The 14,274-nt window shown below is 37.3% G+C and overlaps 1 protein-coding gene across 1 annotated transcript in view; it reads left to right on the top strand.

Annotated features, from left to right (window-relative positions):
• Nucleotides 1-14,274, top strand: part of TXNRD1 (thioredoxin reductase 1) — a 111,433-nt gene that overhangs the window by 73,543 nt on the left and 23,616 nt on the right. The window contains exons 10-15 of the mRNA XM_082253114.1: nt 483-708; nt 1,359-1,448; nt 3,844-3,920; nt 4,285-4,441; nt 5,378-5,485; nt 6,648-6,743. Of these exons, the coding sequence (XP_082109240.1) occupies nt 483-708; nt 1,359-1,448; nt 3,844-3,920; nt 4,285-4,441; nt 5,378-5,485; nt 6,648-6,743 (754 nt within the window). The remainder of the gene's footprint in view (nt 1-482; nt 709-1,358; nt 1,449-3,843; nt 3,921-4,284; nt 4,442-5,377; nt 5,486-6,647; nt 6,744-14,274) is intronic.

The raw sequence follows: 14,274 nt of genomic DNA, 5'->3' as shown, positions 1-14,274 counted from the left end.
CCTGACAGTATATTTTTTGCTGTCTGTGTCCTGAGATTTCTTTAACTCTCTGTGTTGGAGACGCAACAGGAAATCTCTCCAAAGTGAAGGGAATTCACCTCTTAAGCAGTTGTTACTGGAACAAGTGTCCTCACTGGAACATCTGCCCTGACATCTTGTTCTGGTGACAACTGTAACATTTTGGTTTTCCCTTTACTTCCTGTCTCAATAACAATGATCACTAGGACAAATAGGGCGAATCATCTTAGCAAGGGTGACAGACAACCGTTCAAACTTTAAAGGGGTTCTAATCCTTTTCTACTCCATCTAAAGGAAAGAAAATGTTTTGACTAAACACACACTTTAACTTGGGAAAATGACATTGTTGATACTAACCCTAACTTTTAATGGGATTTCAAAATCTTCTCAGGTGAACATTTATTAATGTGTTTTTTATTTTACATTATACACCAGTAATCATTTCTGTTTCTGTTTAATTTCAGCGATGACCTCTTTTCTTTGCCATACTGCCCAGGAAAGACTCTGGTGGTTGGTGCCTCCTATGTGGCATTAGAGTGTGCTGGGTTTCTAGCTGGACTTGGTCTGGATGTTACTGTAATGGTGCGCTCCATTCTGTTAAGAGGTTTTGATCAGGAAATAGCTAATAAAATTGGTGAACACATGGAAGAGCATGGAGTCAAGTTCATTAAAGAATATGTGCCTAAAAAGGTACCCTCCAAATTCCTAATTTTGTACAACAGCTGTGAAGATACTGTATCTTTTTGTGTATGAACTACCAAAACTTTAATTATACTTTTAGGGTGCTGATGGGCTTTTGTTTGTGTTGAACTGGTTTTGCATTCCCAAACACATATATGGGAATGCAAAACTGGCTTGAAGCAGGTGACCTGCTGGTTATATGGATTTAATTCTAGGTAATCAATCTCTGCTTATGATTTATATGTTTTGTTTGAAATGCCCAGCCCTGTGTTTTATTTTAGTTTTTTGTTTTGTTTTTTGTTCTCTTTTTCTCTTTCCCTCTTTGTCTCTATATACATTTTTTTCACCCAACTAAATGTTTTATTAGGAAAATGCTCATCATCATATGGTCAAATATAATGTATTATATTCTTATTGTTCACCATTTGTTTTAACTACATTGAGTATTACTGTGCCTTATCCATTAATTATAGAAATAAGGAGTTCTTCCTAAGTGGAGATAATTACTTAATAATGCCATCAAAAAATACTGTCTTTACGATAGTAAACAGAATCTTGTTCATTTAATATATGACTTGTTCAGTGATTCATTCTTATGTGTGGGATTACTTTTTTGTCATTATGCTTGCATATGATATCTCGTTATCTTCTTCTGGCAGATAGAGCAGATAGAAGTAGGAGCACCTGGGAGGCTAAAAGTGACATCTCAGTCAGCTGACGGTAAAGAGATTGTTGAAGAATACAATACAGTGAGTACTAAACCCGCCATAATTATCCTGCCCAATTACTGGAAAATGACATCCCTTCAATACTAACCAAAAGTCTTTGTAACGATGACAGGTACATATATTAGTATTTTTTCTTACAGAGAATGTGAAATATATCATTTTAGTGGACTATTATTTGCATGACGTGCTAATTCAGATGAAGTTTCTAGGCCAACATACTATTTATGCAGTTTCATCATAAAATGTTCTACAGTTAAATTGTCAGTCCAACCAAAACTGATTCTTTTTTGATACTGGTGCTGGAGAACTAAACCATCTGATACTTTCTTTGATCTTTCGAAGACTGTATTTCTGTGCTCAAATTCCTAGGTTTGCACACCTCCTAAGTGGGCAGAAACAGAGTTGGGAAAGAAATCTTACTATTGACAATTAGAAAAACCAGGGGCTAAGGCCTGCCTGCTTTATCTGAATGGGGGTGCCCAGCAACACATGTAATGCAATTCGGGGGGGGGTAAGGTGTTAAAAAAAGGAGGTGATATAATGCATCCTCACCACCTGTAAATGAGGCATTGGATCACTAGATTTTACCTATACCTAAAATACTGGTTTTGGGTGGATTTGTCTCTAACTAGAGTGATAATACCACGCTGATAGAGACCCACTCCTATACTTTTTGTTCCAATGCTGGATAGACCTTATCTATCTGGAAACTAATAGATAAAAAAATCCAGAAATTAGACCCCCCCCTTACTTCACAAGAACAACCCAAATATTTATTGTTCTGCAAACGTTAGATCCTTTATCTCTCACAGACAAGCAAGCATATAAATATTACCATATCTTTATGGTTGTTATGGGTTACCACTGATGAATCAATTACTGTATATTTGTACTTTATCTTTAAGTGCACTTTTTTGGACTCAGGTATTTGGGATGGTATTATGTGTCAATTGTGACTACACATTTATTTAATATGCACTTTATATTATTTGGATCATGTTTCTTTAATTTGATTTTTTTTTTAAATATTAGATTTGAATATATATTTATTGTGTGTGTGCTGTGTTCTATGAAATTCAGTTTTTCAATGTAAATGACTTATAGCTTTAGAAAACCAGTCCTTTTTTGCTGAGTAGATTGGCTAATGATAACACAATGTCAGATTTTATACCACAGATAACAATGGGAAGTGGCTTCCTGGTGCGGAATTTGATATATAACTTATTTTTTTAATGGAATATAGTGTACAACTGGGGTCAGATATAGGAATAAAAGATGTGTCATTAATGACTAACAAGTCAGTAGCAGTTGTACATCAAATAGAAAAATGATGGCGAGTGAAAAAATATTTAAGTAAACAAAGAGCACATTCAAACTTCTTATAACTTCAATTAGTTGGCATCATATCTATCACAACATGATAAACAATACCAAAGCATAGACAGGGCAATTTGCCTTATGTCCCATTAATTCAGTTGACACTCCTGAGCTGTAATGGTGTGCATTGAAAATAATTTGAAGTGCTGTACTTTTTTTTTAGTGCAGCATGTTGACATGCAGTAACCCGCAGCTGTGAATAAAGATGAATGAAGTGTCACCTTACGTAATAAAGTAGAGAAAAATGAAACCGTGTGATGCATCAATGAAACTAGTTCCCTTTAATCTTTTTAGGTGGTATAATGCAGCTGCTGATGGGAATTAACCCTTATGCATTGCAATTTCCCTTTAACCTCATTAAGTATTTCAAGCACATGTTTACTGAGCTAAGAAATATGCAGTTTTCAGCCCCTGTATGTGCACACAAACAGGGAGCTCTATTGCAGATATAAAGTTTATTAGATATTTGTTAGGGATAAAAGTCAGTTCTAACATGTGTCTATAATATTTAGAGTAATTGATTTTAATATGGCAAATGATCCATAAAAAGAAAAAAGAATAGGGATGCTTTCCTGAGAAGCCAGTTAGAAGTTATTTTTAATTTTGCAACTGATACTTTAGCTTGGATCTGATTGAGGATTTATATTGGAGGTATAATCTTTATTTATCAGTGAGGCTTTCATTTTGGCTCTGTTCACATCTAGACGTTTTTGGGCGATTTTCTGCTCTAAGCCTCAGCTCTAAAAACACCCAACAAGACAAATCCCATTCATTTCAATGGCTCCTGTTCACATCTGAGAACTTAATCGCCTTAAGAAAAAGGCCGTTGCTCAAAAAAGTAAATGAGCTTCTTTTCTGGCAGATTACAAGCATTTTACTGCTTTTCATTGGTCACTTGTTAACTCAAAACGCTAGAAAAATGCCTGTAAAAATAGCAACACCTAGATGTGAACGGCACCTTAATATTCTATGTTATGTATCTGTAAATAAATGTCTGTTTTTTATCAACAATGATAATGAGATATTATATACTTGCTAGGTGTTGCTTGCAATTGGAAGAGATGCGTGCACAAGAAAAATTGGCTTGGATATACCTGGAGTAAAGATCAATGAAAAGTATGGCAAAAACCAGCAAAAATACTTGTGTATCTAATAATAAAATAAATTACATACATGCCACTAAACAGCAAATGGTATCCTGGGGTTATATGTAAGTCATATGGGACTGAGTGACATTGGTACATCTGAACATGACAGACGTTGTCCTGATTACAGCATGATGTGAAATGGGAGACATGTTCAGTCACCCTAATAAAAAGCACGTTGCAGGATCAAACCCTGTAGAAGTCTGCTGAAAACAGAATAATCAATTTTGGAAAAGATTGTTTCAGTGTGACTATTTAGAAGTTCCTGTAATGTTTTGCTATAGCTGTTAATTTAAATATTTTTTAAATACAATTTTCTAATTAATCTCCTACAGGACAGGAAAAATCCCAGTCAATGATGAGGAGCAGACAAATGTACCGTATATCTATGCTATCGGCGATATACTAGAAAATAAAATAGAACTTACTCCAGTGGCTATCCAAGCAGGTCGCCTTCTGGCTCAGAGACTCTATGGTGGATCCACTGCACAGGTCAGTTATCCAAAAATATAACTTTGTATTATGTGTTCATGGTACAAGGAAGTCCAGTCCTCATGGGTAGTACACAGACCAGGATTCTTGCACAAACAAGAATTTTTTTTGATGGAGACATTACAAATACCTAAGCAGTTGTGAAGATCATGGCCTTCTACAGCAGCTTTTTTCAGCCAGGGTGCCTTTAATTTTCTTCAGGGGTGCCTTGGCAAAATGTCTAAAAATTTCCAAAAAATTGTTAACAAGTCAGCGGGTGGCTCAAGCCTATCTTTTAGTTACAGAAACCCACAGGTTTTTATTGTGCACCCTTACAACCTTCCAGCACCCAGCCCCTTAACAACCAATGACGTCTTTGGTTGATATAGGAGCAGTGGTCCTCAACTCCGGTCCTCGGGGCCCACTAACAGGCCAGATTTTAAGTATTAGCTTGGTGAGATGCAGACTAGAATACTGGAATCACTGAGCAGCAAATGAGATCACCTGTGATATAATTTAGTTATGTTGCAAACCTGGCCTGTTAGTGGGCCCGAGGACCGGAGTTGAGGACCACTGATATAGAGGATGTCGGGCGCTTGCACAGCATCCTTGTATTCACCACCCCTGGCCCTCTCCATCACCACTGGGCTAACATTAGTTGAATGAGAGAGAGAAACTGAGGTAGGAGAGAAACATTGGAATGCTAGTCAGTACCTGTGCATGAAAGTGTATTATTTTGGATAATTAAATCACCTCTAACATAGGGTGTCCTACATGTGTGCATGCTGCTATGCTATTTTGCTATGTAAAACTATTTGTTTAGTTTTTTACATTTTAGAATGGGGTGCCTCAAGATTGTGCAAAAATATAAAGGTTGAGAAACACCTTTCTAGAGAAATGTCAATAGCTAATAACAGAGCTGAGTGTAACTATTCTTATTTACAATCTCCCAAATAGTGTGACTATGTAAGTGTCCCAACTACTGTATTTACACCACTGGAATATGGAGCATGTGGGCTATCAGAAGAAAATGCTATTGCCAAGTATGGGGAGGATAATATAGAGGTAAGACACAGCCAACCAAACACAAATGTGATGGTACCATTCACGTTCTGTCACTGTAGAGCTTATTAAAAGGAGTGCATAGTATTTTTAATATATGGATTTTGCTCAAAATGAATTCCTTATTCTTTTTTGTTCACTTAAATATTGCATACATAACATTATGCAGTCTTCTATATGTCCAGTAGATAAAGCTCGAGTTTCCTGTAGAAGTATCACCCTCAGCTTAGCTTAAAGAATCTAGTTGTTTACAAAACCGATGTGCCATCACAACAGAAGCTCATTCTTCAATGATTCAGTAGGAGATTTCAATCTGACAAAAGGAGTTGCAAAGCAAGCTGCTCTATGATGCGGTCCATTTTGCTAATCCATAGTGCTTTGGGAATGCTTTGTCATTTATGAAACATTTCTATATTTATAGAACAGGTTGTATACAGTTAATGACTAGATACAAAACAACATTTTAAAATAGAAACTTAAAAAAAACACATTGACCCAAAACAACCAGTTTCCCTGTAATCATTTTAGGACAATAATCCGTGATGGCAAAAATGAATCTATCACTTAAAGTAAACCTCATTTCAAAAAGTGAAGATATGCAATCTATAGAGAACATTCAAAAAATGTTAATTGTGCCTTAGCTGCACCCCAAAATATTTTATCTTGCACTTTCTGGTATGAGAGGGTGGCTAGGCACTCCAGTGCTTACATCCTCATAGCTGTACGTAGATGAGATCTCAGGGACTTCTGTCTCCAACTGCTATTCTCCCTAAATTTGGAGTGAGATTTGGTGGTATTGTATACCAAGCTGCTGTGTTCTCCTTGCTGGAAGCTCTGACACAACAAAGCAAAACCCTGCCTCTTCCAAGATGGCTGCCTCCACACAGAGACACAGTGTAGGTCAGAGCATGGTAGGTCAGTAATCAGGAACATCAGTTGGATGGAAGCCACAGACAATACTGGTGAGTTCCTTTCCCTCTGCTTACCTTTTTAGGTGCAGCTTCAATAGTTCAGTTCCTAAACTTGTGATTTTATGGCCCATCCATTGCTTTGCATGGCACAGAGAAACGCAGACATATTTATGAAATTAATACATGATCTACATTTTCTCTTTTACTTTGTGTGTAGTTTTAATTTTGTAAGCTTGTATTATTTCCTCTTGCAGGTCTATCACAGTTATTTCTGGCCCCTGGAATGGACAGTTCCAGAGAGAGACAGCAATAAATGCTATGCTAAAATCATCTGCAATATAAAAGACAATGTAAGTGAGGACGTGTGGGTGTTTGTATATATATATTTATATACAGTGAGGGAAAAACGTATTTGATCTCCTGTTGATTTTGTACATTTGTCCACTGACAAAGAAATGATCAGTCTATAATTTTAATGGTAGGTTTATTTTAACAGTGAGAAACAGAATTACAACAAAAATATCCAGAAAAGCGCATTTAAAAAAAGTTGTAAATTGATTTGCAGTTTAATGAGTGAAATAAGTATTTGATCTCCTATCAATCAGCAATATTTCTGGCTCCAAGGTGTCTTCTATACAGGTAAGGAACTGAGATTAGGAGCACTCACTTAAAGGGAGTGCTCCTAATCTCAGCTTGTTACCTATTTAAAAGACACTTGTACACAGAATCAATCAATCAACCAGATTCCAATCTCTCCACCACGGCCAAGACCTAAGAGCTGTCCAAGGATGTCAGGGACAAGATTGCAGAACTACACAAGGCTGGAATGGGCTACAAGACCATCCCCAAGCAGCTTGGTAAGAGGGTGATAACAGTTGGTGTGATTATTCGCAAATGGAAAAAATACAAAATAACTGTCAATCTCCCTCAGTCTGGGGCTTCATGCAAGATCTCACCTCATGGAGTTTCAATGATCAGAAGAACGGTAAGGAATCAGCCCAGAACTACACAGGAGAATCTTGTCAATGATCTCAAGGCAGCTGGGACCATAGTCACCAAGAAAACAATTGGTAGCACATTGCGCCGTGAAGGACTGAAATACTGCAGCCCCAGAAAGGTCCCCCTGTTCAAGAAAGCACATTTACAGGCCCGTCTGAAGTTTGCTAATAAACATCTGAATGATTCAGAGGAGAACTGGGTGAAAGTGTTGTGGATAAGGCCAAAATCAAGCTCTTTGGCATTAACTTAACTCGCCGTGTTTGGAGGAGGAATGCTGCCTATGTCCCCAAGAATTCCATCTCCACCATCAAACATGGAGGTGGAAACATTATGTTTTGGGGGGGTTTTCCTACAAAGGAGACAGGACAACTTCACCGCATCAAAGGGATGATAGATGGGGCCATGTACCGTCAAATCTTGGATGGGGAACCTCCTTCCCTCAGCCAAGGCATTGAAAGTGGGTCGTGGATGCGTATTTCAGCATGACAATGGCCCAAAACACACGGCCATGGCAACAAAAGAGTTGCTCAAGAAGAAGCACATTAGGTCCTGGAGTGGCCTAGCCAGTCTCCAGACCTTAATCCCATAGAAAATATATGGGGGGAGCTGAAGGTTCGAGTTACCAAATGTCAGCCTCAAAACCCTCATGACTTTGAGAGGATCTGCAAAGAGGAATGAGACAAAATGTGTGCACACCTGGTGGCCAACTACAAGGAACGTATTACTTCTGTGATTGCCAACAAGGGTTTTGCCACCAAGTACTAAGTCATGTTTTGAGAAGGGGTCAAATACTTATTTCACTCATTAAAATTCAAATCAATTTCTAACTTTTTGAAATGCATTTTTCTGGATTTTTTTTGTTGTTATTCTGTCTCTTACTGTTAAAATAAACCTACAATTAAAATTATAGATGGATCATTTCTTTCTCAGTGGGTAAACATACAAAATCAGCAGGGGATCAAATACTTTTTTTCCTCACTGTATATATCTTATGTGTATACTGTCTATATATTTATATATAGCTATATATATATTGTATATTAAAAATATTGTATGTGTTTATGGCTTATGGTTGCATTTATTTAAAATAGAAATGATAACTAGATGAACTAGAACTCTAAATAGTTAATATTGGCCATTGTATAGCATTCAAGAATACTTTGGAAATGTAAAGCCGAGTTCCACCCAAAAGTGGAACTTACGCAGATCTGCTTCCTCCCCCCTCCGGTGCCACATTTGGCACCTTTCAGGGGGGGGAGGGGGAACGGGTACCCCTCCCCACTTCCAGGAGACAGCCACGAGGCATCGTTCTTCTGAAGTTTTGCCCCCCTCCTCCTTTCCCCACAACCGCCAATTAGAAAGGCTTCACTGCCAGTTTCTCTTACAATGAAAGGCAGTGGCAGCACCCGGCAGCCGATCCGAAAATCGGCTGGGGTGCAGACATCGCGGGCTCCCTGGACAGGTAAGTGTCTATATCTTAAAAGTCAGAAGCTACAGTATTAGTAGCTGCTGACTTTTAATTTTTTACTCCCCAGCTGAAACACTGCTTTAGACTAAAAAATCAATAATGCTTTATAAAGGTAAACTATCATTATTGCTCCATTGATTCCCATGTATTGCTTATCTTTTGTTGCTTTTACTCATGCTGTTGTAAAATTCAGTACAAAGATTCCCCACACCTGGCAACTACTAAAAATTGCATGTGTCATGTAGATTTAGCCCCTTTCTGTTCCTTGCACTCATTCTATAGTTGCTCTTAGCTACTTAGTAGATGCCTGTAATGTCCTTTATTTGGATTATTGGGCAATTTGGTAGAAAGTCAAGGTTTAACACATTTGGTATCTGTTTACTTGACACAAACTCATATTTTTTTCTATACAAAAATTGGGGTTTAAATTGTGTTTGTGTGCACTAAAATTTAATTTTGTGTATCTTTTTCTCCAATCTTAGATTTTATGAACACTTGCGTAAATATCATGCAACATAAAAACTGCAACTACCGTCAGTGCCTTTGCTTTCAGAAAATATATAATCTTTGGTAGTTTTATGTCATTACCAAGCCAAAAATACAAATTTTAACATGTATGCGAAGGGAAAGTGGGTAATCACACCAGTTTCTTTATGACAAAACCTATAAGTGTTATTAATTTATTTTTTTATATAAAACAAGATAATTAATTCACTAGCTCATTAATTCATATATGACATAAACTATGAAATAACCAAGTAACTATTCTTACAACTTTCTAGTATGGTGGGATTTCTGATCCCATGCTACATTAAAATAATGTGATTATTTTATTTCATGTGCATTAAATTAATTTTCTGAAGAGACATAAAGTTTATCAACCTAAAGAGTTATTTGCTGACCATAACTATCAAAGGCTTCATTAATTTTATACAAGCCATTAAAATTAAATGTCCATGTTGAAATGTTTGATATTAATGTCAATATTTAATATGGATACAAAGGTTTTATTTAAATGCATTGTTTAATCAGTGGGAAGAAGGCAGTATTAACAGATTATCCAAATTTAATATGGGACAATCCCATTACAATAACTGGATTCTTGTATAATCTATGTCATATTACACAATTTTTTTTAAAAAGGGACCTATTTATACAAGATAGAATGTGAATTATTGATGCAGGAAACAGACATGCTTAAATGAAAATTATCATGAAAGAAAGAGGCTGCAGATTCTGACTTTCTTTCTGAAAATGCTAGTTATCTGGCTGTCATGTTGATACTCTTCAATAATTTCTAGGGCTCTGTTCGGATATCACGTGCGCACATAGGGTAGCCCATTCACTTCAATTGCCTGCCGTATGCGCATTTGTCGCCCAAAAGACGCTCCTGCTCATTTTTGGGTGACAAGCTTAGCATGATTTTTAAATGCATGTTTTTTTGTTCATCAGTCAGGGCAGAATCACACTTGGTTGGGGTGCCATTAAGAAAAATGGCACCCAAACCCATGTTGCTTGGTTTGCCACAATTTCACAGGTAGAATGCCAATGAGTCTGCCTGCAATTCCAAGCAGTTCCTAATATGAACGGGGTGGTCAATAACATGGAACAAGTATACACATAATGAAAGCTGACATTTGTGCTATATGCTTTTTCATGGGTTATGACACAAAAGTACTAAAGCTAGGCATAGTCAGGAAGCCAGAATTGTTAGACGCTCTCATAACAGGTGTTTTCTGATATGCAGACGAATTACATACTGTAATAACCTGAGTGAATTTACACTATACTATACTATACTATACTTACTATACTAACAACACAAATCTCATTTATTCTTTCCCACATTGTTATCGGTTTAAAAGTCATTTTCAATCATTTTAAATTTGCAGCTTTCACTAAAATAACATCTGGTGATCTGTTATGAAGCTCCTTATTTAGACACTTGCTGATATAGGGTGACAGCCTACTCCACCAATTTTTCTTCAGCATTGTCCCCCACTCCTATGATGGAGACTACAGGTAGCTGTGCCATTGAATAAGCATGGTACTCTGAAATGATGTACAGCGGTTGCTAAAGAACATGCATGTAGATATGAAGTGGTTGCAGGAAATCAGCAGTGCTGATATGCAACATAGGATGAAAAAAAAGGTAAACTCAGTATTTATTTAAAAAAAATGGCAAGATAAATTGTGCTTTAACAAACTGAAAACTATTCAGGAAGGGTATATATCTACTTTAAAGCCCAACAGTGGGCACAACAAAAATACCCTTGCAGTGGGTATTATGTCTAGGGGTGCTGGAATATGGAGAAAAACCTTATTCTTCTCTCCTGCATGGTCCTTCCAGTCATGGGTTCTGCAGCCTCCTCTCTAAGCCAAACAAGGCCACAGTTGCCCACTCTATGTACATTGCAGGATTATTAGTCCTGCATTAAAAGTGGTAATGTAGAGAGACCACCTGTTAGCATGTGGATGTTACATGTTTATGTTTTATTAAAAGGTTCTGTTGTTTTCAATTGCTGTCAATGGCTATATTTATGTATTAGAATATTGCACTGTTAAGTTGTGTTTGCCGTGCTGAGGTGGTACTCCTTGAGAGGTAAGGATTAACTCTGCTGGCCAGGTTTTCTTGGCTTTTTGGGGAAGTGCTTCCCTCTGCTGGAGAAAACACATATAAAGAGAAGGAAACCATTTTTTTGGGGCGCTGTAGTTAGTAAGATGGCTGGAGGTACAGTTCCAGGTCTCACCATTTAAGGAACAGAAGCTGAGCTAAGATGTAATTGCAGTTGGGGTTCTAGGGATGTGGATCTATGCTTTGGACTTAAAGGGACTTTCTCACCTAATTGAGGTTTGGCAACATCATAGGGCATTCAGGGGTACCAGTGGACTTAGGGGCACTTAGAAGATTGTGTGCAGGAATGTGTAGTAAGAATAACTTGTTAAACTGTTCATTTGTTACATTTAAACAATTTCAGTAAAGAATATTTATTGTTATTCAACTTAGCCCGGTCTGAAGTTACTTGAGAACGATCTTAAAGGAGTGCAATGCATGGCATATCAGAAAGAACAGGGCTTAATCCGGATACAAGGAGAGATAGAGAAGATACAAAAAGCTATTCAGATGAGGCTATATTGTCCTTGCTAATGACTACAGTACTAGTGTTGGGTGAATAAGCAGACAGCTGGTCACTAATGGGTCCAGCATCACGGCAGGGGGCGTCTTAGGGACCCAGCCTGGAAGTCACAGAAGATGGAGTGAGACCTCAGGAAATAATAGGCACAGGTTATATACAAGTTCAGCTTCCTAGTATTCAAGTGAAACATACAAATCAATGTCACTTGGAGTGAAGTAACTAATTACTGGGCTGGTGTAGTCCAGTGCAAGCTAAGCAGTACTGGCTCGGAAATGTTGCACAGGCTGCACAGCAAAAGAGAAAAGAGTTAAAAAGTATAATGAGGAACTGTGATCTAACATATACAGAGTGTAATCAGTTATGAACTGTACCACAAACTACAAGGAGGTAATTGTGTTCTACTGGAGAAGTCTCACCATTAAGTTGGAGTGCTGCCTTAACACCAATATTGTGTTAAATGGCAGCCTCAACCCGCCATTGGGGGCACTAGCAATTGCTCTCTCTGGGTTCTCATTTGAGTGCAGTAAGCCCCGCTCACACATCCACAGACTTGATTTTTGGGGAGAAGTGTGCAGGTCCATAGCAGGGGATGGAGTAAGTAATAAAGCCAGTTCCTCCACCCACTAGACATTACCGGCATTTAATTCTTACAATGTGGGGGGCCACACTGCTAGGGTAGTTTGACTTTAATGCTAAATTCTAGACTGATAGAAAAGACACAAATAATGCAGCTCTATGATCAAACATTATTAATTTATTAATTATGCATTTGCTAAATGTAAACAGGGAAAGTATCTAAGTTTGACCTGATATCAACCTCCTTTGGTCCCTGTACAGTAGGGCTTGACTGTGAGAATAAAAAGCAATAAAAGGAGTACATCAGTTCATGTGCTGGAAAAATATTGCAGAATGACAGAGTGGACTGACAGAGAGATGAGCTTATCACTCTGCTGCCTCTCCTTTCTCATGTAAAGTCAAGGGTCGGGAGGGTCCAAGACAGGTTGGGCTCAGAGGAAGTAGGTGAAGTGAGGTTGAATATCAGACTAAAATAATATAGTGGTGTTAAAGAAGTACTGAGGGCCAGCTCTGGATTGAAGGTGAGCAATTTAGCAAACAATGCTTTATTTATCTTATCATTGGCTATTCATTTTTTCTGTTGTTATTTTTGGCTGGAGTTCTGCTTTAAGTACAGTGTTTTACTGCATAACATTAGAAGCTCATTGAATGCTTCTAATTGTAAAAACAAGGCAGAGTAGTGAAAATGCTTTATGCTTTAGTGATTTGACCACATTGTGTAATACTAACCTCCTTATAACTAGCATAAGCCACAATATCAATTCACTGATTATCATTATAACTTGAGTAATTGGCTAATTTTCTACCTGATTTTCTAGTTAATATCAATTAACTTATCATCAGGGCTCTCGGTTAGTTCTGAATTTTATTTAAAGGTTTGGTCCCCTGTATCTCTGACAAGAGACTGGCTATAGAAAACTCAAACCCCAAACCCAGTTTAAATAGTCTAATTCCGCTAATATTCAAAGAAGATTATTTTAATTGTTATCAGTTATACTGTATATTTGTAGCCCAGGTTCATGTTTGCAGGTCAATAGACTCTCAAGCATTATACTTTAATTTCTAAAAAAAAAAAAAAGACAAAACTGTAAATATACATAGAGTATTTTCTGCTCTGTAGCTTATGCAGCCATTCCAAGCAGTCTGTATGTATTTTGGAGACAGGCTTTGATAATAACTTAGAAAGTGTTTTTCATTTTTCGGAGAAATCGCACTGAATGCCTATCTAAATATATCTATATCAAGAATTTTGAAAATGTATAGACAATTTTTTTTTTATTATATTGCTTTAAAGAATTTTTTTGCAGGGTTTTATTGAATGCTAAATGATTTATGTTATAATAGTCAACTACATGCTCCACATTGATTATTTAACAACTGTAAAGGTTAGATAACTGATTTTGCATTGACCAGGGGCTGTGTGCCTGTGGGTGACAGCACATGGAAAACTACCTAGGCTTTTAATGTTCAGTTAATGGGGCTAATGGCTATAACTGTGTTCTCTCCTAATTTACCTGTATGTTAATGGAACATAATTAACTCTGTTAAATCTTTTGTGTTACGTGCTAGAAACTAATGCTGTGCTTCCTTGACACCAGGAATGAGTGCTCATGTTCATTTAAAAAAAAAAAAAAAACAGGTTTCGTTGCTCCCAAGCTGATGCTGGGACATTTCCCTCTATGGGCCTTTGGTCTAACTGTG

The sequence above is a fragment of the Pelophylax lessonae genome (genome assembly GCF_965119305.1).
Source record: "Pelophylax lessonae genome assembly, chromosome: 4".
Lineage (NCBI taxonomy): Eukaryota > Metazoa > Chordata > Amphibia > Anura > Ranidae > Pelophylax > Pelophylax lessonae.
Note: the sequence above shows the minus strand (reverse complement) of the source record. Positions and strands in the feature narration are given on the sequence as shown.